The sequence below is a fragment of the Rhopilema esculentum genome, chromosome 6 (genome assembly GCF_057945365.1).
Source record: "Rhopilema esculentum isolate cy_ngs chromosome 6, ASM5794536v1, whole genome shotgun sequence".
Classification (NCBI taxonomy): Eukaryota; Metazoa; Cnidaria; class Scyphozoa; order Rhizostomeae; family Rhizostomatidae; genus Rhopilema; species Rhopilema esculentum.
In genome coordinates, this window is record NC_142820.1 from 13,502,313 (window position 1) to 13,526,321 (window position 24,009).

Below are 24,009 nucleotides of genomic sequence, written 5' to 3' on the forward strand. Positions count from 1 at the left end.
ACAACTGATGGAAACAAATCATTTGTGAATGGTGGATTTGAGCCATCCAAACCATTGAACAGTGCAAATCATTGTTGCCTTAAAAAGAATCCTCCGTAAAATTGAAGCATCTTCATGTAGTCTGACATCAAAGCAATTATGGGTCTTCCGTACATAATGTCCAATAATTGTCTGGCTGGTGTTGTGTATCGAAAGTGCAGTCGACAAAAACTTTGATTGGATTTTACCGCAATTTTAATCATTCAAAAACGTATTTTTGCAGCTCTAAACAGACGGCAAAGTATCAAAACAAATCTAATTTTTCAATAAGAATATTTCCCAAGTTTAGATGACATATGGCTAGTTTGTTGTAAAAGTGCTTTATTTTGAGTTAGCAAAAGAGACTGTGGATAGTCATAGGATTACTAGGAAAGGTGTGTTAATAACTCTGCAAATGGCTGTATTGGCATCTTTTCAAATCCTGCTTGCTTATATTTCAATCAGCAGGCTCTGTGGTATCTGGCTTTACCATCAATTTTATTCTTCATCTGGCCAAATCGTTACCGCAGTATTGTTTGCCAATCACGTAAATTCGCGATATTCATGATATTTTGCTGTTGGACAACTCGGCACAGGCTGAAACCTGAATTGATTTGCATAACACTCATCCCTTTTCGCGCTGTTTTCAGATAAATAAGCTCTTTAACATTATTACTGACGCGACTGCCTAAACGATATCAAATAAGCAAATCGTGAGTGCAGACCGAGTCTACACGTAACAACAATTATATTGTTTAGTCCAACCAATGGAATTGGCCATCGAATGCATCAAAACATAGTCTTTAATCTGATGCTACACCTCATGATTCACTGAGAGGTGCTACACTTACGTCTGGAATCCCAGAGAGCTAGCAACACTCTTCACTCCAAGTTGAAGTATTGCTTCGAACCAAAGCCTCTGGAACTGTAGTTGCGACCCTATTCACTGAGCCATCCTCCCTCATTTCCATTAAACAAGAACCTGTTCAGACTTAAGGCAAATGTGCAGTTTCTTGCACGCTTGTGTTTACTGTACTGTTGGTTTGGGATGAATTAATTGATTTGGTATTCAAGGAATTTACTCTGCTTTGTGCTACATAAAGTATTTTTGTAGGATGGCTGGACGGCACTGATCGCTGCATGCAAAGGAGGCTACCCGGATGTCGTTGCAACATTGCTTCATAATGGTGCACGACACAACATCGCAGATATGGTGAGTTGAGTTATCTAGCTTTTTTGAACAGAACTTTATAGACAATGTATCTATCACTGTTCCACCATTTTCAGCAAATTTTCAACATTACACAGCTATAGTTAGCAGAAACCTGAGCTTTGAATTTTCCAAGCATAGGCACATAATTTGCAATACATCTTCGAATGGCGAAAGCACTCTAAACAGCGCACCTTATTTAATCACCGTATCGAAAAACCTTGCTTTTGATCAGAAGCAGATTCAGACATTTTTTTGTGAATAAATCCCAAAAAATCCAGTAGTTGTTTGATTTGACTTTCAAAAATATTTTCAAACCAGATCAAGTTAAATCTCCTTGAGACATGAAATAGGTATACAAAAAGCGTTAATCGTCAAAAGGCCTAGAATATTTATTTTGCATTATTTCGAAATCCCGCTCTGAATCTTTGTTTTCTTGACTACTTAAGAGATTCCCTATAAAAACACAATTCGTAAGCATATAACCAGTCTTTGAATGAAGAACGGAATTTCTTTTTGCAAACTCTGTTCGTAAATATTGGCTCAGATAGCTTTCTGGTAACATCAAATTTGCTGTGCTTCAGCTAGGTAACCAGAACCACATCAGCCTGATCGGAATTATTAATAAACTCCCTAGAAGTATATTTGATCTTGTAAGTCCAAAACTCAAAACATAGCCAAGGAAATCTCCAATGTGGCCAGGAGTATCGCGATTCTGCTCACTGTTCATCTCGCACCTCAACACATTCAACTGTGCGTTGGGCTAAAATTATCTGTAGAGAGGGATGGAAGTTTTAAATTTTGTTTATGTTTTTTCTACGATCCGCTTTTCTTGAAATATGGATTAATGTGAGTTTGTTTTGGACCATCATCTTCACAATCACTATTATCATCCTCGTCGTTGCTAAAGTGATTTTTGCTATTTTCCAAGGCAAAGTCTACTTATCTTACAGAAAACCGTGCCACAAAGACTTTGTTTTTCTTAACGCAAACGTTGCTTGCAGTTGTAAAATGCTATATAGTTGGGTTAATATTCGGTACTTTGGTGTCGCTACCGATATCAGGAAGCCTGTTAGCTAATGTATTTGTTTTACGTCAGAATGAATTATCTGAAAACAATACGAGGAATTTTCAAAGGTTTTGCCTTCTAAGACAATTTTGCAGTTTATTAATCCTATCATGCACAGCAAATCCAAGAAGGCTGTTTACAGAGTTCGTCTTCTTGCAATATATTACCATGCTCTTGAGATGATATTCAGCTCAGATCAAGATCGCTTATCGTTCTGTAGCACGGCATGTCTAGACCGTCATGTCTGATTGATTTATGGTAAACAAATTTGTTTTTGATGAAGTCTCAGCGCTACCAATATCGCATTATGTTTCAAAGCACAAAATTATTTTGCAGGGTGGATGGACTCCTCTGGTGTGGGCCTCGTATAAAGGACACAATTCGGTTGTTAGGGAGCTCTTGAGATATGGTGCTGATCCCAATGAAAGGGGCCAGGTATGTGCTGCAATTTTTCAACCCAATTGTCGTAGTTCTGAAAAGCAGTTGTGAGATAACAAGCTTTGACGATGGTTGCTTAAAAGCAATGAGTCCATCGAGTAACTTTTGAAATTAAATCTATCGAAAACTTTGTACATCTTAATAGAAAGAATTATTCTAAAGGAGTGAAAATAAGTGCTTTGTTTTTTGAGATGAAGAAGTTAGCCGTAAACTGGTGAACATCTTGTCTTTTGCTACATATTATGCTCTGTATTTTGTTTTTGTACTGATAGAGAATATAATAATTATAGTTTGTTGATTCCCGCACTCTAATACCTCAGCATTTATGTTCATAAGGCTTCCTTTAGTGTAACCAATCAATTGTTAGAAACTTGCAATTGGTAGTTGAGGTTTCAATAATCTTAGAGAATATATTACTGCTCGTATTTTCCCCTTTCGTTATACATTTATTCGTCTTGATTTCACTTTCAATTATGCTTTCTCCAATTCTCCACACGCCATAGCACAACATGACTGCACTGATTTGGGCAGCAGGAAGAGGCCACACCAACGTTGTACGGGAGCTTCTTGAGTCTGGGGCTAGAGCTGAAATCGCAGACAAGGTACGTGTTTTTCTTACCCAATGAATCTTTAAGTTTATTTGTATGACGTCACTTTGAATAACGATGTTTGGTGTGACGGTATATGGTTGGATCTGATGTTATAAAATTTAAGGACTTAATAGATGATTTATAGCTACATGATTTTTCTTCCAATAATCATTTAAAGGGCCAGCCTTACATAAGCTAGTTTGTAACAAGAGCAGCACCCAAGGAAATTCGTTGCGTTCCTTTTAAATTTTATTTAGAGAAGGGAAACATTTTTCTAAACCCGGTTGTTAGAATCTAAACAACCCGTTTTGGATGGTGATGGAGAAATTTGTTTTTAGCGCTTTTGACAAATGAAAAAAATCAGTCAGTTTTGGTTTCGGTTTGATAACTCATAGTTTTTCCATTTTTGTGCTAGCTGAAAACAGTCTGTCTTGGCTAACTGTGTCATAATTACATCATCAAATTGATAAAAAGTAAGTGAGAAACAGCCAATTTTGAATTTGGCTGAGGTTGTTCTGCACGATGCTGTTCCACTTACAAATTTGTCCCAGTGTCCAATATTCATAAAATCTGAAAATCAAAATACTGACTCAAAAAAGCAGGATCTCGAGACTGCCTCGTTCTGCATCATTAGTGAGGTAATTTGATCCTTTGCACTTTTACGACCGCCAACCCTTGTAAGCAAAGAACCAAAATTTTGTTCCTTGCACAGCGTATTTCCTGGAATCCATGATTATTACAACATGGTGGTTTTCTTGAGTCATCAAAGGGCCGTTGTAGGTCTTTTGCTAGTCCGCCTTCTAGTGATACCATGTAAAAGAGGCTGATGTTGTTAAAATGACGATAGTTGCATCGCTCGTTTAGCGTTTTTGAAAGTAAGAAGGGCCTAACTTTTCCAGGAACATCTGCCTATATTTCTATATATTATTAATGTCAACACAACTGGTCGTGCACAGTGCTCTTCTTCTTATAGTAATCGGTTATTCATTAAGTTCTTCAATGTTTCCAGTGAGTTTTATGGATTTGTTTTGTTCTACACGCATCTCAGCATATTCCCAATTCGCTTAGTGGAAACAATGGCTACGAATGGCATATGGTTGTCAAACCTCAAGATATTAAACCTGACCTATGAGGACTTTTAAAAAGTACTGCAACACCTAAGTTTGCTATCTTTCTTCAAAGGAATAAAATATCAATAATTTTGTCAAGACATTGATAATAAATGCATTAGAAAAGCAAAAAGAGCCGTTTGGAATCGGGCATCGCAGTTTCAAAGGTACGGTGAATTGGTATGCGGTGATCACTAAAGAAAATTTTTGTTTTCGTGTCATAATTGCAACCTCTTGCAAACCAATCATTAAGCTTTCATCAGAAATTTTCAATCTAGCATCCGCTTTAGTAAAACCTTGCTCTCGATTTGGCAAATTTAACATCTCTGTTTTAATGCATTCATTGGATCTCTTGTCCCTATTTTTGCACAGTATGGAACCACTGCTTTGATTTGGGCCTGCAGAAAGGGACATTTTGAAGTTGCAGATCTTTTAATTTCAAAAGGAGCCAATGTCAACAGTGTTGGGACGGTATGACACAGCAAATTATATGCTTTATAATGTTTTGTAATTTCATCAAATGCTTAGCTGCAAATTTATTTCTGGCTGAGGCTAGCTGAAGTTGAAGTTCTCCAGCCTGCCAAGTTTTATTCTTTGTTGCTTTTGTTAACCGTTTGTTCCCTTGTTAATTTGTAACATTGTAGATATAGCTAACTGCATGGTTTTTAGCAATTTTTAATCCTCTTTCTACCCAGTATTGGTTTTATATACATTTTTATTGAAAATAGTTGCTATGCCGAAATAATAGCTAAACTAATCGTAAAAAATGTGAGTTACTAAATCTATGGTACTACATTGTTGTTATTTCCCATAACACTTATAAAAAAGGGCCTTAAGTAAACATATAATACCTAGATAGCATCATAACTGTTACTTTTATTAAAGAGGTATGAAATGTCACGCCTCTAATGTGTTTGCAGCCTATGATACCTAGATGGCATCAAAACTGTTGCAACAATGACTTCACTTGCATCCTATCATGCATGAATCAGCTGAAAATGCTTAACGAGAAGCTTACTTAAGACGTTTTGCATAAAGCAGGCCAGGAACGCAGTCAAATCTTTATCTTGCTATTTATTCAAACAATAAAATCCAGGGACAACCTTCTTTTGATTATTCCAAACTTGGTGGATTTATTCGATTTCCGGGGATTATTTGGTAGTCCACGTGACTGCCATCTCTTGAATGTTGATATGAGGTTTTTTATTGGATTTGCGAATGCGTAAAAATTTCAGGGTATTCTCTTAGCAGACGTTAGCCAGTTCGGTGTGTAGGTATTGTGAATTTAGATTGCATCCATGAAACATAGCATCAATATTGCCTTAGCCTCGTACACACATTAGAAGCTGCTTGGCTCTAAACTCTAACTTTTCATTTGAATGTTCAACATTAGATTGTTACAGTACCATTGCTAGATGTATCTGGAAAAGAGAGTTGCTAAAAACTGCCAGTTGAGCAAGTGTTTTCATTTTCTTTTGCTTTTTCAGCATGGTTGGACCCCACTGATTATGTCTGGCAAAGGTGGATTTGTTGATGTGGTGAATCTCTTGCTAGAAAGCAGAGCAAACGTGAACCTAGTCGATCAGGTATTTGTCTTACATCAATTTATTGTTGTGCACTTAAATGTCTGTAAGATCCTTAAGTCACTAAGAAGCTTTCAACGTGATATTTCTTGGAACTTATTGTAGACCTTACAAAACTTACGTCCGGAGTAATTTTGAAACTGTCTACTAGTTGATGTTTTAGAGAAAAAAATTCCCCCGTTTTATTTGAAATAATCTAGACAGATTGGCATTCCGAGTTTTGTTCCTCGCTTGTTAAAGGAAAATGTTAGACTTTCTGTAGATAATCAGAAAGACGATAGGTTTTCCAGTAAGGTGCTCTTTAACTGCGTAGAGAGTGAAGGGGTCCACGATCTCTCTGATCACGTATCATCTAGTAAGTTTTTTTCTCCTTGCTTTTCTCCATTTGTCAGACTTTTCCCATTTCTTTCGTTTGTATGGTTAAAAAAATTGGTTCATGACATGGTTTTCATATTTTCAAAAATGTTTTTTTGACGTTGAAAAGCGTGATAGGATCTTATTAACTGTAAACATAGGCCAGATGTCTCATCCTCCTGTTTACGAAAACATTCTTCAGTCTCACTGTGTTGTGAAGCAGGAAAGTTGTATTCATGTTGCTGTCAACCTTTTTCGCATTTATATTTAAAGTTGGTGTTTATTCAAATGCACATCACAATAATCATTTATTTTAAAATACGAGCTTAATGTTATTCCCTAAATAAGGATCAATTGGATTGCAGTCTTAGTATCTTGACCTAGAAATGATCTTGCCCTTCGATTTTGATTACGATATTGAAATTAAAAGCTTAGATTTTAAAAACCGTTTGCTTGAAAATGAAATTTCTAGCAATTGGATACAAACAAACGCAATTTGTTGCCAAATAACTTGCATTATGAATCCTCTTGCTTTTCCAAACCAAGATGTCCCACTGCGAACAAAGCATTTTGTATCGCAAGTTTTTGTCTCGACATTTTCATTTTTATAGCTTGAAAATACAAAATTTTAATAGTTATTATTTGTGCATTAATGTCTAGTCTCTTTTACATTGTGCGTTGAAAAAATTCTGTTGAGACAGCTTTGCTTGTAATTTCTTGAGAGCAGCTATGAAAATCGAGTTACTGGAAAACAATATATGATATGTTGATGAGTGGAAATACAATTCTAGCCGTCGCTGGGTTTGTAATTAGGCTGTTTTCCTCTTTCCGAATCTCCAATCATTTCTGCTACCAGATCCTAAAGAGTGATGTCAATCAACGTAATTAGCAGTTTCCTCAAAGTCATCCTTTGCATTTTTAACAATTGATCTTGGGTAGACAGCCTTTAACAAGATCAGAATCAGTATCATAAACAGCTGACTGAAAAGCCGAACAATTTCTTGATTTAATGAACTTTATACCCACAATGGTGGCAAACGTACAAAGTTAAGCAAAGTATTATCAAAGATAGTGAACAGTAGATCTTTTCTATAATTTGGTATTAAACTGCAGAAAAAATACAATTCCGTTTTGCTGTTTTTAAATCCCGATGCTTATTTGAAAACCTGAATGATCAGAGCCTTTTCCAGTTTTGGAAAAATCTGAAACCGCATACAAGGCGGTATTTAATGGAATTATCCAGTAGCAAGGTTTTGTAAATTCATAAACTTCAGGTAATCCATTTGGTTAAACAGTCATCAGCAGCAAAACCAAATTAATACATCTGAAATTGCCCAGGAATAAGAGCTTGTAATCAGTTTTCTGTTACGTTATTTATATACCTCTGTTACTGTCGTTTTAGTTTGTGTGTTAACCAATGTTTAGCAAAGTGTTTCTCGACCATAGCATTTATTCCTTATCGATGACCTTTATCAGCGAGCAATCGTGATCACCTCAAAGTCGAGATTGAAAATCATAATCACCTTCACGGCTATCGTCAATAAATGCGTCATCACCACTACTATCATCATAAACATCATACCATCACTTGATCATCTTTCCCATCTCCATCATACGATCGTCTTCAACATCTCCATTACACAGTCATCTTCATCATCTCAATAACACGATCATCTTCGTCATCATAATCACACGATCATTTACACCATAACAATCACACGATCATCTTCGTCGTCATAATCACACGGTCATTTACACCATAACAATCACACGATCATCTTCGTCGTCATAATCACACGGTCACCTACGAAATCACAATCAAATAATCGTCTTCGTCATCACAATCATACGATCACCTTCACCATCACAATCACACGATCATCTTCATCATCATAATCATACGATCACCTTCACCATCACAATCACACGATCATCTTCATCATCATAATCACACGATCATCTTCATCATCATAATCATACGATCACCTTCACCATCACAATCACACGATCATCTTCACCATCACAATCACACGATCATCTTCATCATCACCATCAAACAATCTTCATCATCTCTATAGCACGATCATCTTCATCATCATAATCACATGATGATCTACACCATCACAATCACACGATCATCTTCGTCATCGCAATCGTAATCACCATAGCACGATCAACATCATTAGTCACCCTCATCATGATCGCTATCTCCACATCTTCACTATCAACATCACAAAACAGATAAGTGATCATTTTAGCCCCACCCAACCAATTTTAACCCGATCCTTTTGTTTCCACTGGCAAAAATGCCTTCAAACCCCTGAGATAGCTCCAAACTGGGTTTTAACTAGAGGCTTCACTTCCGACACCTTTATGGCGTCTTTTAGATTATATTTAGCTTTGCGACTCCCGAATCACCGTCCTTCATTTAAAGTCACACTGCTCTTGGTGTTCTCAAACAGACAGTTTCTTCCGCGGACTTTTTGTCAACTCTATGTGGCAACCTAATTATAAACTTCTTTATTAATTATTGAATTCCTGCCCACGCTATGCAATTGGAGGATTGACCACAAGGTGTTGTACAAACACTATTTTATAATCCTGTCTGGTTTATATCCTGGTCTAATTCTAAGTGGACACCATTCCTTCTGTTAGGACGGAAGATCCGCTCTTACATGGGCTTCCAAATGTGGCCACGAGGCAACAGTTCGCGCATTACTGAATCATGGTGTTTACCTCAATATGCCGGATAAGGTATGCCATCTATTTGCATCTTTTCTGCTTTCTTTATCACAAATTAGTGCATCTTAAATGCTCCATCAAATTTTGATCGATAAATGATGATTGTAAAGCTTCTTTGTTTTGAAATTTATGCATTGATACCACCTTCGTAGTTATTTCTTGTGAAAATTATTTTGTCTTTAGTTTCAATGTGTTCAATTAATTATCGCTCCTTTTGGCATTTCAACCATTCTAGAAAGCTAATTTTTATGATATACATTACCTCGTTGAACTTTTCTTCAATTTTGGTCATTGCTGACTAAACCTGTCCATATTTTGAGATGCTGTCGTGCGTAATAGGTCAAATTTTTCAAAGTCAAGAAGTCAGTGTGCACGAAATTTTTCTATCGAGTTTCTAATTTGCAACAGTGATGTCAAATTTATTGGCTCTTACAGTAGCCCTATTTTTAGTCTTGTGTCTTTAGATTTTTACATTTAAATAACCTCAAGTTAAGGGTTGTTAATGGTTTTTGAAATTCAGATTGTTTTAAAACTTTTATAGCTTCTCTGCATCTTACGAAAACATTTTTTTGGGTCAACAGACCTTAAGGACTGATAAACATTTCAATTGTTTTTCAGTCAGCCGTTCATTATAAGCACCAATTCGCCCTTTTATGCACAGAAGTTGTGTAGACTTACTATTTTGTGCTAGCCGCGAGAATTTGAAGTGTTAAAACTAAGTGCTGGTCTTCTTTTAAGTTTTTATTGCGTGTCATTTTATGTCGAGTCGCAACATAACCGGTCGCTCATGATTTGTCTTTAAATGTTCCACAGCATGGAGACACTCCGTTGATAATTGCTGCCAGGGAAGGACATCCTGACGTCATCAAGGCTCTATTGTCAAAATATGCTGATCTTGAGCTGACTGATTCGGTAAGCTAAAAACGATTCATCGTTGCTTATTATTTCACATTCGTTTTGAATGGTCTGGTAAAGCTGTTTGATTAACTTGCCTTTTTTCAATATTTGAGTATTTTTCTTGATTTTAAACAAGTATTCATAAGTAGGTGTTGGGCTTGAAAAAAGGAGGCTGTTGCTCGCTAATGATGTTATGCTTTGAGGTCTCTTGCTTTCTCACCTTTCCAATTAGCTCTCCAATGTCTCTATATTGCACCGGTATATAAACACGAAATCATATCAAACTCCTCGATTAATGTATTCATATTAAAAAATGACGTCATATATTTCATGGATCCTGGGCTCTAACAAGATATCTATCGAATCGAATCGAATCAGAGCACGAATTCATTGTTTGAATGATCGAATCAGAGCGGATTGCCGGAGTTTGCTACTTTATTTACTCAAAAAATGTTTTCATCCTGGGCTGCATTTCTCTTGACCAAGCTCATGATGATCTGAAAGCATTGATGTTGAAATGATGACTTCGTAGTATATGTATGCAAAAGCGTGTTCATCCAACAATGCGTTGTCAGTTCCCGCCATTTTGCGACATTGCAAATGATTATTCTGCAAAGAATACCATATATGAGTACACGACAAAGAATTTGCTCGACCTAGAGACAAGCGTACTAACACGATTGGTTAATCATATCAATTCGCAACAAAATAACTTTGAATTCGCTCATTTCACAAGGTCATAACACTGCACTAGCTAACAGAGATAAACTGCAAGATGAGGCGCCAGTGTGAATGACTTTGAGTGGAAATACAATCGAAGCTAACATAATTCACATTATTGCCGGCATGCGGAGAAAAAATAAGTCAATGTTCAGCTTACTTGGGCCTGTTACTTGTTGATGTCTTATGTTAAGAAGAGTTTTTCGGAATATTCTCTGTGATCGATGTTTCCACTTTTTACCAAATTTCTTACCCTACACTTTCAGGAATCATACTTATAGACATATATAGGAGTCAAATGAAAATTATTGACAAAGAGTTTTACTACTTACGTTTGCATTCACTGCGCAGCCTATCTGTTGTAAAGATTGGAGTATCTCACTATATAATGCTAACTTTTGTTAATGGTTGAGTGATAGCAGAAAATTATGGAATAATTTTAAACCAAGTACTCAGGAGTTTTTGGTCTGAAACTTGAAAAATGAGAAGGAAATAAAAGTTAACAAATAAACGCTGAACAAGATATAAAGGCAAGAAGAATAATATACAACTGTTAAAATTTGGTTGAAATAGTGATAGATACAAAAGAAAACGGGAAATTATTCCGGACAAAACTAGCCTTGCAACCCTTCAGTCGATTTCTTAAAAGCTGCAGTCATTAGGAATCTTCAATAAGTCAAATATTGATAAAAGTTGGACTAACATTTTTTAATGTGTAAGTCTTATTTTATAAACGAGTCTCAAATTAGTGGAATTTCGGAGATATATGGGTACATAATTGTGTCCGTTGAAACAAATCCTTGTTCCCAAAACGATAAATGAAAGATTTTTCCCGAATAAAAGGAAAAACCACGTCTTAATCCTAAGATATCGCCACTTTCCTCAATTGGAAATCGTCTCCAATGTAAGCAATTCCGTTTTTCCCAACGTCGTTTTAAAATTTCTATAAAATCAATCCTTGCATTCATCTCCAATTAATTCTCCTTAACTTTTGCTAATCGGGAATTTATCGAATTGCTTTTTTAAGTCCAGACTCATTAATCCTTGCGAAAATTTGACCTTGAAATGGCAAGAAGCTTCATTAGAAAGTCAGGAAATTCCATGTGATTAATTTGTCAGATTTTGCTTGCTTCGGGTTTTGGACATTTTAAATCCAGCTTTCTTCAAATTCTCAAATTGTGGCCATATTTTACAATACATGTTCACAAAAGATCACTTTATTTTCATTTAACATATTATACAGATTTTTTAGGGGATTTTAAATTCTATAAAACTATTAATTATTTTACCAAATTTAAATCATGCATTACAAGGCTCCTGTTACGAATGAAAGATATTGGATAAGTAGTTTTCAAATATTACAAAGCTACTGGTTTCCATTTCTTTTCCTTTGCGTCCAAATCATCAACCTACGTGTTGGAGAAGATCTATACTCGAGTGTTGAGGCGTGGCCATATCAATTCCAGGGTCGACTCTGCCCTGTTTTTAAATTTCTCATTGGAAAATGTCAAAATGTTTTATTGTCAACGATATCTTCTGCAGATCGTCTATTTAAAGGTGCACAAATAAATCTCACACATTTAGCGCTGAACTTTGCTTACGTTGTAACAATGACAGAGCTGGGCGATGGCTTGCTATTCTATACACCTACTCTATCCATGTATCCTTTGCGAATTAAAAGAAAAGCCATTGACCAATGTTGACGAGCCTTCGCAAACCAATATTGCTCACAATTCGGAAATTGAAAGGATTTGTGTTAGCTAATCTTGGCGATTTTTGTACGCAAACTGCTAACCATGATGAGATCCTTATAATTCCATTAAACGCAACAATAGTCGTAGATTAAAGGCTGAAGCGCAGGTGCGCTGGCGAATTACACATGTCCTGAAATGTTACGCCCAGCTTTACGATACTGAAGGAATCTATGCAAAATCATTTGTACTATCGTGCATTGTCTAATCTTTGTCTCTTGTTTGTTATTTGTAGTTCATATAGATGTCTGTGCTTTTATATCGATCTTCGTTCTGCCTCACTCTGTTTAATTTGTTGTGATCTTGTAGATTAATTTCACCGTCCCTCTTCTTTGCCTTATTAATTATTCAACACATTGTCCTGTTACCAAAGATTCTGTATTTCGGGTTCATTACAACTCATCCATGGAGCCTAGAAATCAGTTTATTTCAGAAAACGGTACACAGTAATGATAAACTATCGTGTTTGCTAAAGTGGCTTTGTGAACTGACTTTGACTATGACGATCAGAGCTGTTACAATTATGCTTTAAGAAGTCGATCGATAGCCAATCAATGTTGAGGCATTTGATACAAAGGCGGAAATTTTCATGTGAGACACTGGCTGAGAATTACTTTGTGAGAAGATTTCTACATGTTTAAGTCGAAGGATACGAAATAAACGTACAACAGAAAGCGCTGCAAAAGACCATCCTTTCTCCTGAATATCACAACAAGAAATTAAATAATTGAAGTTTGTTATAGATGAGATCATTTGATTTAAAAGGATTTTATGTTTTTTGTACCATCTGCAGTTGAAGGCTGCTCATATGATTCATCTATGATTCTTGCATTGAGATTCATGTTATTCGTTGCTGTGTAGGAGGGCAAGACTGCATTGTACAAAGCCGTTGAAAAAGGACATGTTGATTGTGTGCGCGAGCTTCTAGTCGCTGGAGCCAATACAGAGACTACAAACAAGGTTTGTTTGTTATCTTCTCTTCAGGACCTTTATTGTGCATTCAATCGCCTATGTATTGTTTAATGCATGCTTAAGAATTGTTTCTGCAAAGCATTTTTCAAAACACGATGCCTACTGCTGATTTATTAATTCATTCTAAGAATCATGGAGGAGTAACAAATTTAGTATATAGAGGTTATAAAGAGCAACATATATACGATATGTTCCGTGAAATAAAACAACATATTGCTTCGTGCATCGAAGTAGGTTTAAGTAGGTTTAATTCATCACTTCTGGAGAAACATTTCTTATAAACTTTTTACCGTTTTCTTTCTGTTTTACTGTTAAACGAACTATCGTCAGCTTCTGCAGGAAGTTTTTAACAACCTACAAAGAAATGAAAGGATTTACCTAATATTGTAAATGAATTTGGACGTTGTCATCGGATTTTGGCAATAAATGCATTTATCATGAAAATCCATCAACAAACCATCTGCAATCTCTGTTGATTAAGAGATACGCAGTTAGATGGATATATCTGACTTCTAGCCTGTAAATTACCGATGACAACAGATCTCTAGCTATCTTCAAAGAAACTGTCTCTGCACTTTCAAATCTCAAACTCCAATAAGCTTCTGTTGTTGTTCTGTTTTGACAGCATTATCTCGGTCCTTTTAACTTTTGAGGTATCGGCGTTTAAGGATTTTGACGTCATTCTTAGTTTGTTGTGTAGAAGACACGGGATGGCAAGTTTGATGACGCAAGCTTTTTGTTTTCATGTCTAATAGCTGTGTAGCAGCTAAAATGTTGAATTTATACATTTTTCTCTAAGTTAGCCACTCTCTCTTAGTTGGCCACTTAAGTTTTTCCCGTAATTTTATGAAGGCTTTTCGCCTGCGTGATCCTGGATACATTCTGGCCGTTACTTTTTGCATTGAAGCTGTTTCAATATCGAGATTAAGGATGAGGAAAGAAAAGGCACTTTCCCTAGTACCTTAAGTTCTGTGACTTAGACTGCTTTAGGATTCATTTCGCTCATTGCTCTAGGATTCATTTCGCTTTTAAAAACTTTTAACAAAAATTCTTGAAGAAGTTTATTGTAAAGAAGTAAAATTGTAAAGATTATAAGGAATAGCTCAATAATTCTGTCAGAAATTAATGTATTCAATAAACAGTGTTATCCTACTGCTGACAATCAACGGGAACTGATGTCGAGGAATAAAACCATATTATTCCGTCCAAATTATTCCGATCAAATCTTTAGTCCTTATCGCAACTGAGTAAACCTGTGGATTTGCCTGCTTAATGTCATCAGCTGAAGTCAAATCCTTTGCAAACGTGCTGCTCTGTCGTATTAGGCCAAATCTCAGCTATACGCATTACCACAAGCCATCCTTATAAATCCAACATGTTCACGAGAATGTGCCATCCTTGCATCTGTTTTCCCTGTGAGCAGCTGTTTTCCCGCCAAGCTCCCTGTTGAAACTTGTTTTTATTTTGGTATTCGACTTTGTTTTATGTTTTGCCTGTATCTATATCTGTAGGTCAGATCTGTATCTAATAAGATTTACAATCAAGTAAATTTGCACGCAAAGGCAGCACGATAAACTGCATTAATTGCTAGAAATGGAGGATTGTCTTTCAATTGTACTTGTGTTTCACAATGAAGTGAATACTTAGTTAAGGGGCAACGCCCTCTAGCAAATATCTCCACACAAAAGGCAAGCCATTTTATGTTCTTGGTTCAAGACTTGTAGATGTTACCTAGACGGGAGGCTTACAAGTTACAAGTCACTTTGACCCCAGGTAGCTGTCATGTAAGACTGTACAGCACCTCCTTAAATTTGTGATACACAAATACCTTTCTGTCGATATTTAGCAATCAATTTTTGCTAAAGCAACAGTACTTTATTTAGGGGGTCTCGTGCACGTTAATGATGTGCTTATGATTGCCCGGTTTGTTTTCTAGTATTGCCTGAGGATATGTAGTAATGCTCAGTGTCTGCCTGACGAAGCCAAATTATTCACTTTTTATTTTTATTTTCAAATTATTCAGAAAACAGGAGTGATTGTTTGCGATTCTTTGTTTCTTTTCGTGTTGCGTGCGCTCAACCACGAGTTTCAAAATGTTCTAATCGGGGGATTTTAATGATTTTTCGTTTTCAAATCGTTGCGTGCGAAGTGTTGCGGAATGTTGATGCAGTGCTTGCGAATTTTGACTCACCTTTAGAAATCCCTCTGGTCTACGAACAGCTGCCCTTATTGATTCGTGTTACTGACATCCGCAACATAAAGATCTGCATGCTATACAGCAAACAGTTTTATCAATTTTCAATTGAACAAACGAAGCCAGGTGATGTTTCTTTCATTCTGATTTCGACTATCTTTGCGCGTGTTTTATTAAAAGCTTTGCCGTATTGTGCGTGCAAGTTTGTTATTTCTTCAGTCTTGCTGTTTGCAGAAACAAATCGATCGGCCTACTGGCGTATGCATTGTCCTCGCAGCAGCCTTAACAACTGACAAGATTAAGTATGACTAGCCCAGTTGTTTACAACCCCACTAGTTGCTCGAAAGAAAATTGCCGCACCATCAATTTTTAGTCTGGATTAATATTTTGATAATTAAAATCATTGTTTTTCTCCGGATCTTTTTGATCTAAACAATTCCAAGGAAAGACAGGTAGAGCAGCATGTTGAAATTTTCAAAATGGAGATGTTGGTGAGAGTTCACAGTTCGCATGGCTAGGCCAGTTCAGCTTTGTGAGATAAATAAAAACCCACCATAAAGGCTGCTAATCATTTGATTAACTCCAGTCGCATGTGTGAATGCCCTTCTGGGCATGCGCAGGGTTATCTCGTCTGCCGGGAACGCGCGTTAGTTCGCTCAGTAGTTCAGCCCCACTCGTTGATTCGCTTTCAAGACGTCGCATGGATTACAAAAGAAAAGTGCCTTAAAAAATAACCGATAACAACGTGTCAATATCGTCCATGTTGAGGGTCTTAAAGCTATAGGCATTGCAATTAAAATCAGTCTTTGTTTTTAATTTAAAGTTGGAGGGACTTCTCCCCAATTTTTTTTCATCAACTTTGAAATTTGACTTTGTCGCTGAAGACTCAAAAATCATCACCGCCTGAAACCAACACTGATACTTTGAACAAATGACATTTTTTGGTCGCATAATGCTTGTAGTATGAAAATCGTTGTTATATTAGGAGCAAGCAGTTTTAATGGAAAATTTTTCTTGTTGATGACATTGAAGGTAGAAATTAGTTGATAGTTGCTGTAAGTATTATTTGCCTTGCAGGATGGGGAGACGCCTTTGATAAGAGGCGCGAAGAAGAAACACACTCTTTGTGTAAAATTATTGTTGGAGAATGGAGCCAACCCGGCTGCTGTTGATAAGGTTTTGGCTATCTTTGCTTTCACTTGTTCATTATGACTTCCAACTTCTTTTATTTTCTTATCGACCTTCCACAATTATGCAAGAGCGCCTTCTATTCATTTGCATCACAAGCAGCATTAATCGGTCTAAGCTTGTAATCCCACCTTTGCAGGTTTATGAAAAAATTAATTTTTGCAAAATAAATCATACAAAATGATCAAGACGAAAGAATTTCGGGTCGTGTGAGGAGATTTATCACGTTTACGTACTATATTGTCTACCGGCTATATTTATTTCTTTATTTCATTGAAGAGATTTGTTGGGTGTTATAAATATCATGGCAAGAAAGGTCGGATACTATTTATGAAATAAGATGCGATCTGCATTTGAACTTCAAGGATGGAAGTCCCCCTATCTTTAAATAAAGTCAATGGCAGCCATACAGAAGAGAAGGCGTTCAACTTCAGTTTCCAGCTGCTTCTTTACCAGGATTTTTATTTTTAGTAAATTTGTGCTGAGTTATCCGTTTGAAACAAAAGTATCTAAGATGACATTTGGAATATCCAAACACACCTTTGCTGGATGACATTGTGGAAGAGCAAATTTAGTTAGCGATCGATGCAGAAAATCAGATGCAATCTTGATAGACTCTGTAGCTACCATGTTACGATCAGAAATGAATTAAATAACCAGAGGTGAATAATACTTCGGCGAATGATCTGAGAAATTACTGTGTATGACGAGACGTATATTGATAAGCTAAATTCTGATAACGAGTTCCTGTTTCTTAATTCACCACCCACTCATATCTCCTTAACTGATAACTTGGTTCGTTATTCAACAGAAAGGCGACACCGCGCTTCATATATCAGTTCGACTCAAGTATGCAGGACTTTGTGAAGTTTTATTGAGAGATCAGAAAAATTCTCGTCTGCTCTACAAGCCAAATAAAGCTGGGGACACGCCTTATAGCATTGATCGTGCTAACAAACAAAGTGTGCTGTCTCCAATATTTGGAAACAGTGAGTTGATTTGATTTTTACTGGATTACCATTTATGACATTTTACTGTGTAACATTCGTTATGCTAATGCTGTAGAGGTTGCTAGTATCTCCAGCATGCCCGTGCGGCTCAGCGGCAGATTTATGTACGGCTCAGCGGCAGATTTACATGCAGAGACGTCTGTTACAAATGACCTACATGTTGCAGTCTGTAGCGCAGCTAGCGTATGCTATCTTTTAAGGCGTTGAAGAGCTTTAGTGTATGCATAAGCTCTTCGATGCCTTCTGTCAATTTATAAGTTCATCGAATGCCTGCTGCATGTTTTGAACGCTTTATCAATTAATTGCCAAAATGTTTCATGTCAATGTAACGTGTTTGCATGTTTGAAAAGGTTTCTAGATCTAACTTTGTAGTCTTTGGTACGGTGATCCATCAATACAGAGTTAATTCTACCATGGTAGAAAATTTCTCCAGCTTAACCAACCTGGATCTATTTGCCAACAGTCTCCAGTTTTCTGGTGATAGGCACACATAGATCTGGTCTTTAACAATTATTCCATAAAAGAACTAATTTTAATTTTGTGTTAACTTCAATTAGGTAAATTTTTTGTTGCTGTTCTTATCTTTTTTGTTTACCATGGTTTTTTGTTTTTTATCTGAACGCGAATCCGGCCAACCTGATATTGGGTGTCAATAGAAATGAATAAAGCAAACATTTTAAATTCACTTCATGAGACCGTGATGCATTCGTGAAATATTAAACAGACTGTTTAGTTAAAATTTGCATTCACCACAGCATCTGCATCGTCAACAATGAAATCCAAGTATTTTATTGTAATTCAAAGTTTATTGTTGATGGCTAAGAATTCGCTTATTTTAGTGCTTTAATGCGAACATTGAATTTTCTCTCATTTTTTCGTTTTGTTAAGTTCACGCTTAAATCTTCAAGGGTCATGCTGACAAAGTTCTTCTTCAATCGCACTTTTAATTTACATCATCCAATCGGAGTTGGGCTTCATTATTCCAATTTTGCTCTTTGACTATTAACGCGAGCGATAATCTAATTACCACCATATTACTATATCTGTCGGAGAATAATAGAGGTCATTATTTATCGAAATGCAGATATATTTCAATCACAAATTTTGTTTTATTTCAAATCCTGCCCTCTAGTGGTCTCGTGGTCAGCTGTGAATCAGTTCGGTGATGGTAAAATATGCATGATGAACACCGGCATGAGCCTCGAGGCAGCACCCAGCAAATTTGCTTGTTGTTATTTTACGCTTTTTAAGTCAGTTGCTTGTGTGAATATGTTTTGAACTTATTTGCATATAAGTGAACTGCTTGTTTGTCTAACCGACCAACTTTCACTTGAAGGAAGATACTTGTAGTCTCTACTAAATTATTAATGGAGCATATATTGAGTGTCGATTCCTTGATCTCTTTGTCAACAGGAGATTTAAGTGCTGATATCAGTAGAATGGAACTGCCCTCTGGCCAGGATAAATTCGTAATGGCGTTGGCAGATTTCATCAGCGATCCTTCACTTTCTACTCCACTTACTGTTGGCCTATTTTCAAGATGGGGAACTGGCAAATCAGTCATCTTGCAAAGAATTTATGGTAAGTCGTCTACCTAAAACTTTTGCAATTTCATTGAGGTACACTTGTCGTAGCTTGGCCTTGATGTTCGTAAGGGACCTCATCAAGCTGAGCACTCAACTGTTTCTGCTAACCCTGCCTTTTTTGTTTGTTGTGCTGCAAAAGCATTTTACTTCATGTATTGATTACCGTTGATTCGTTATCGTACTCACTCGTTCGATTTCATTCAGCTTCAACTGTTAACATGCCTAGCTTACAGCGATAAGACACATGAATGCATTCTACTTCTACGCCCATTTCATTCTACTTGTGTCATACTGTCGTACTTACATCTGTAAATTGATTAATTCGATTATTTGTAGTTCACAACTGTGTCGTACCTGTTGCCCGCTATCTCATTCGATGTTATGTTAGTTTTAGTAATTCAAATTCTTGTTTTTTTATATCGTCGACAAATTCATGATGCTATGAAAATATGGTATTTATGAACTAGAATTAACATTTGATATTCAGTTGTTCTTCTTTTCTTCCAGAGCAACTGAAAGCGTATGCATTTCAAGAAGCGATCGTTCTATTTCGCATCACTAGCGGTGTTTTACTTACCACCGTCTGCATTACAATTACGATTGGACTTATAACCTGGGCTGTGTCCACGTGGGTGGAAGGACTTTTGTCGGCTCTTGCAACATTCGTTGTTTTGATGGCGCTTATCATTCTTGGCCGCAGCTCGCATAGATCGCACGCAGGCAATTCTAACCGCTGCGGACTAAAGCTACTCCAACTATTCGAGCGTGCGGTACTCTTCTTCAGACTGGTATTCTGTGTGCCTCCTAGCGTCGAATCCGTGCGGCCAATGTTGCCAATACATTTCATTTTTGTTGACTTGACAAAATCAACTATTTTTGGCGACAATCCATTAACAGCGCTTGTTAATTTAGCTCGAGAGCTTAATGATGCTGTTGAAAAGGATTATGGTGTATTTGTGACAAGACTTTATCGAGTTTTTCGCTCCGGGCCATATCGTGCAAGGCAAATATCACACTTGAATCTAAAATCTCGTTGGAAAACATCTTGTTGCTGTTTACCGTCCGTGTTCTTCACGATTTTGGTGCTTTTTGCATTATGGGTCGGGTTGTTTTGCCTTGCTATATTTAAGAAAAGCTCGGATCGAACAATTCTTGGAATCGAGATCGGGAGTGCTTGCGTCATTGGTCTAGCATTTATTTATAGCATCCCTCGGCTCTGCGTCATCATTTATTGTTTGGTATTATCAATGAAAAAGCGCATCATGATTGTGGCATCGCAACCAGGCATCAGAGACGAGACGTTTCTGCATGTTTTGAAGCAGGAAATCGACTTGCAAGCCGACATGTTAGAATGTCTAGATGGATTTACGAGACGTCAAACACGGGTTGTGTTGTTTATAGATCTTCTAGAATCTTTAGAGCAGCAGAAGGTGCTTCATTTCGTCAATTCCATCAATGCTTTATTATCTGAAACTGGTCATCCTTTTCTGTCATTGATCAGTGTCGATCCAAGGCTTTTACTAAAAGCCATCGATCAGAATCTTCAGCTACTTCAGGACTCTCATATTTCCCCTTACGACTATTTCAAGAACACAGTCGATTTGCCATGCTATTTCTCAGACCAGTCAAAAACACCCACCACTGGATTTCTGCCTAAAGATGCTATTGCTGCGGTTTCCGGATTATCTGATAACGCAGAACAATTTGAAGCTAATCAAGACCTGGAATGGGGCGCGGGAATGATTGAAGACGACGAAGATGAGGACGACGACAGTCTACGGGCTGGCTGCAATGGCAAGGTTCCCCTGATTGAGAACAGGCCGTCCACCGCGCGTCGGCTCTCGAACGTCAGTTCGAATTACTCTGATGACCATAGAGACAGAGATATTGAACATAATGGGAATATCCACTATGAAGAGAAAGATAACGTATCTACCGACTTATCAAAGTTTTTACAGGACAATGAAAGCGGATCGTTAGCTGATGTTAAAAGAATTATGAATATAGTATCGCTTACAGGACGCCTTTTGCACGCGCGAAACATTCCGTTTCGCTGGAGAACATTGGCTTCATGGGTGAGCCTTGCGGATGCATGGCCTTATAAAATAAGTTGGTTGATACTTTTAGCAGAGGACAACTCTCTTAATCTGAAGCCCGAATTGTCATTGAGAAAACTTTACAGTGTTGCGGGGGCGTTTATGCCGGTTCTTGGTGAGCCGGATATGTCCTTGGATGCGGATATTGTTTATTTCGAAACGTATTTATCAAATCGCCATCCACTTTTAACATTAGGGGATATGTGCATGTTTTTACCGTGCACTTTTCACATTGATCCGGCAATTAGGAAATCTATGGCAGAATACCTGCAAACTGTCAAAACTGGAAGTGTGACAAAGGCACAAATAGCTGGCTCAGTTGCAGAGAGTGTCACACAACATGTTACTTCTCCATCGAGCAGCCGAGTAAGTTTTTCATGCTTCTGAATACAACAATTTGTATTCCTGTCGCAGCCTTGAGATTTGCAACCATGAAAGCATCTTGTGTTCCAAGACTGTCCTTCAGATTGTAAATTTATTCTTCATAAATTTCATCACCCATGTAAAATTTTAGTCAATGTTTTACATTTTGGGAGTTCCTTTTCGTTTTCTTCAGTTTTTCAACTATCTTATGAACTAAGAATTATAACTATCTTTACGATTGTACCTATACTTTTTAAGGCTTTATGCTTTAGGACTTTATGTCCTTTCTTGTTATTGATTACTCATTTCTTGCTTTCGCTTCCCTTATTTCTAACACTTTCTTCCATAAATTTAAATGTAGTAATTTCTACAATGCTCTTTTTAAGTTTATGTGGAGAAGCGTCGGCGAAGATGCAATTTTAAGTCAGATGTCTTCTGATGACGTCATCAAGCAGGTTCGTTTTATTTCTTCTGCAAGGGAAAATTAGGCCAGTTGTATGGTTTATTTACATTTTTGCAATTCAGTTAATAAGGAGACGCCATTCATGCATCAATTCGTCATGTTGACGATAGAAAAGGTGCAAGGTATTAAAACAACACACTTGCATTTTCGTAGCGACACAATTAAAGTTGTTTATAAATTCAAATTTGCTAATTATCTGAATGGCTTTGTATGCTTGCCATAGGCTTCCATAAACGTACTTTGTTTTCTAAGAATCAACCCTTTTCACAAGCTTTTTGACGGAATTTTTGTTTCATTGAATGGAATCGCAATCGCAGGCGTCTCCGGCCTCTTGTGATCCTCGAAACAAAGTTTTTATCACAACTGAACTAGATTTTCTTCTGTGTGTAAGCTATTTTGTTTTCGAAACAGTGAACCATTCAGGTGAATTGATCAACAAAATTTTTTCCATTAACTTTTTATGCAATTATTAACTTGTTCAAGGGACACATTTTGTGATATTTGTTTTCGAATTTAAGATTGCAGAAATCGACGGCATTAACTGCGAAAGTATAGCTCTATACCAGATGCAACTGAAGGACCACAATATCAACGGAAAGGTGCTAGCAGCTTGTGATTTGAACGAGTTGAGGGATGCGATGCAAATGGCTTTTGGTGATTGGCAATTGTTCAAAGCGTGGATCTTGCAGGCCAGGACCCGGGAGCAATCTGTTTCTCCAAGGTAAAACCCTCTTCGCTGGTTTTATTTCGACTCTTCCTGTCTAAGGGCATCGTAGTCCTTTTGTTATTGCCTCGTTTCCGAGACACCGAGCTGGTGCCTTGGTTAACTCATTAACAAAAGCTTCAGTAGGAGGATAATTGTGATTGTTCTAGCCATAAGAATCTGGAAGCCTTACCAGTAAGGCTTAAGCACAGTTTCAAAAGTGGAGCAACTATCGAAATGGGGCTCTACAATACTGCTTATGATTCGCAAAATAAACTGTTGACAGAATCAAGGAATATTTGCAAATTATTCGGAATCCGAAATATTTAGTACTGTTGACGATTGTCATTTCGAGGGAATCTCCAGTTCCTTTGACCCAGGTGCCGTACAATCTGCAATTGTTATTGATATTTTCAAGATTAAATTTCAATAATCAACGGTTTCTCGGATTCAAAAGGATTCGTCAATCCTAATCACACTATCACTGGCGATTATAAATCTTTCAGCCTTTGCTTCGCAGATGCCATATCTACGCAACCCAAAATTTTGCACATAACATTTATTTTGCTTGCCATAAGTCCATTTACCTCTTTTCTTTTGTTTTTAGAGTTACCATGCCACCGCTGTCATTTCAATCCCATTCAAGAGCTGATTCGACTGTCGAAGAAAGCCGGACTGACTCTACCTCAGAAATTCCAAATTCACCAGGAACAAGTAGAGGTATGTGCTTACTATGGTATTTAGATAAGCAATATCATTAGGGATTGGAAACTCTTTCTATCTAGGAATTTGACGAACAAAAATCCTTTATTGATGAAAATGAGACATTTGTAGGGCGTTTTCCTCGACCATTTTGCAACATCTGGAATTCTCGTGAAAAAGTTTTTCTTCGAAAGTTTGATATGTTGCTTTAAGATATTTGAATTCTGTTTGTATCTGTGATGCTTTTGAAG

General features: G+C 37.1%; 1 protein-coding gene across 6 annotated transcripts in view; it reads left to right on the forward strand.

The window, feature by feature from the left end:
* LOC135686571 (uncharacterized) overlaps window positions 1-24,009 on the forward strand; it is a 43,358-nt gene that overhangs the window by 15,490 nt on the left and 3,859 nt on the right. For all 6 annotated transcript variants that reach the window (XM_065202832.2, XM_065202830.2, XM_065202833.2 and 3 more), the window contains 15 exons: window positions 1,133-1,231; window positions 2,634-2,732; window positions 3,239-3,337; window positions 4,807-4,905; window positions 5,922-6,020; window positions 9,027-9,125; window positions 9,927-10,025; window positions 13,343-13,441; window positions 16,725-16,823; window positions 17,647-17,824; window positions 19,259-19,426; window positions 19,939-21,893; window positions 22,277-22,345; window positions 22,872-23,074; window positions 23,664-23,776. In XM_065202832.2, coding sequence (XP_065058904.2) covers window positions 1,133-1,231; window positions 2,634-2,732; window positions 3,239-3,337; window positions 4,807-4,905; window positions 5,922-6,020; window positions 9,027-9,125; window positions 9,927-10,025; window positions 13,343-13,441; window positions 16,725-16,823; window positions 17,647-17,824; window positions 19,259-19,426; window positions 19,939-21,893; window positions 22,277-22,345; window positions 22,872-23,074; window positions 23,664-23,776 — 3,577 coding nt within the window. The remainder of the gene's footprint in view (window positions 1-1,132; window positions 1,232-2,633; window positions 2,733-3,238; window positions 3,338-4,806; window positions 4,906-5,921; window positions 6,021-9,026; window positions 9,126-9,926; window positions 10,026-13,342; window positions 13,442-16,724; window positions 16,824-17,646; window positions 17,825-19,258; window positions 19,427-19,938; window positions 21,894-22,276; window positions 22,346-22,871; window positions 23,075-23,663; window positions 23,777-24,009) is intronic.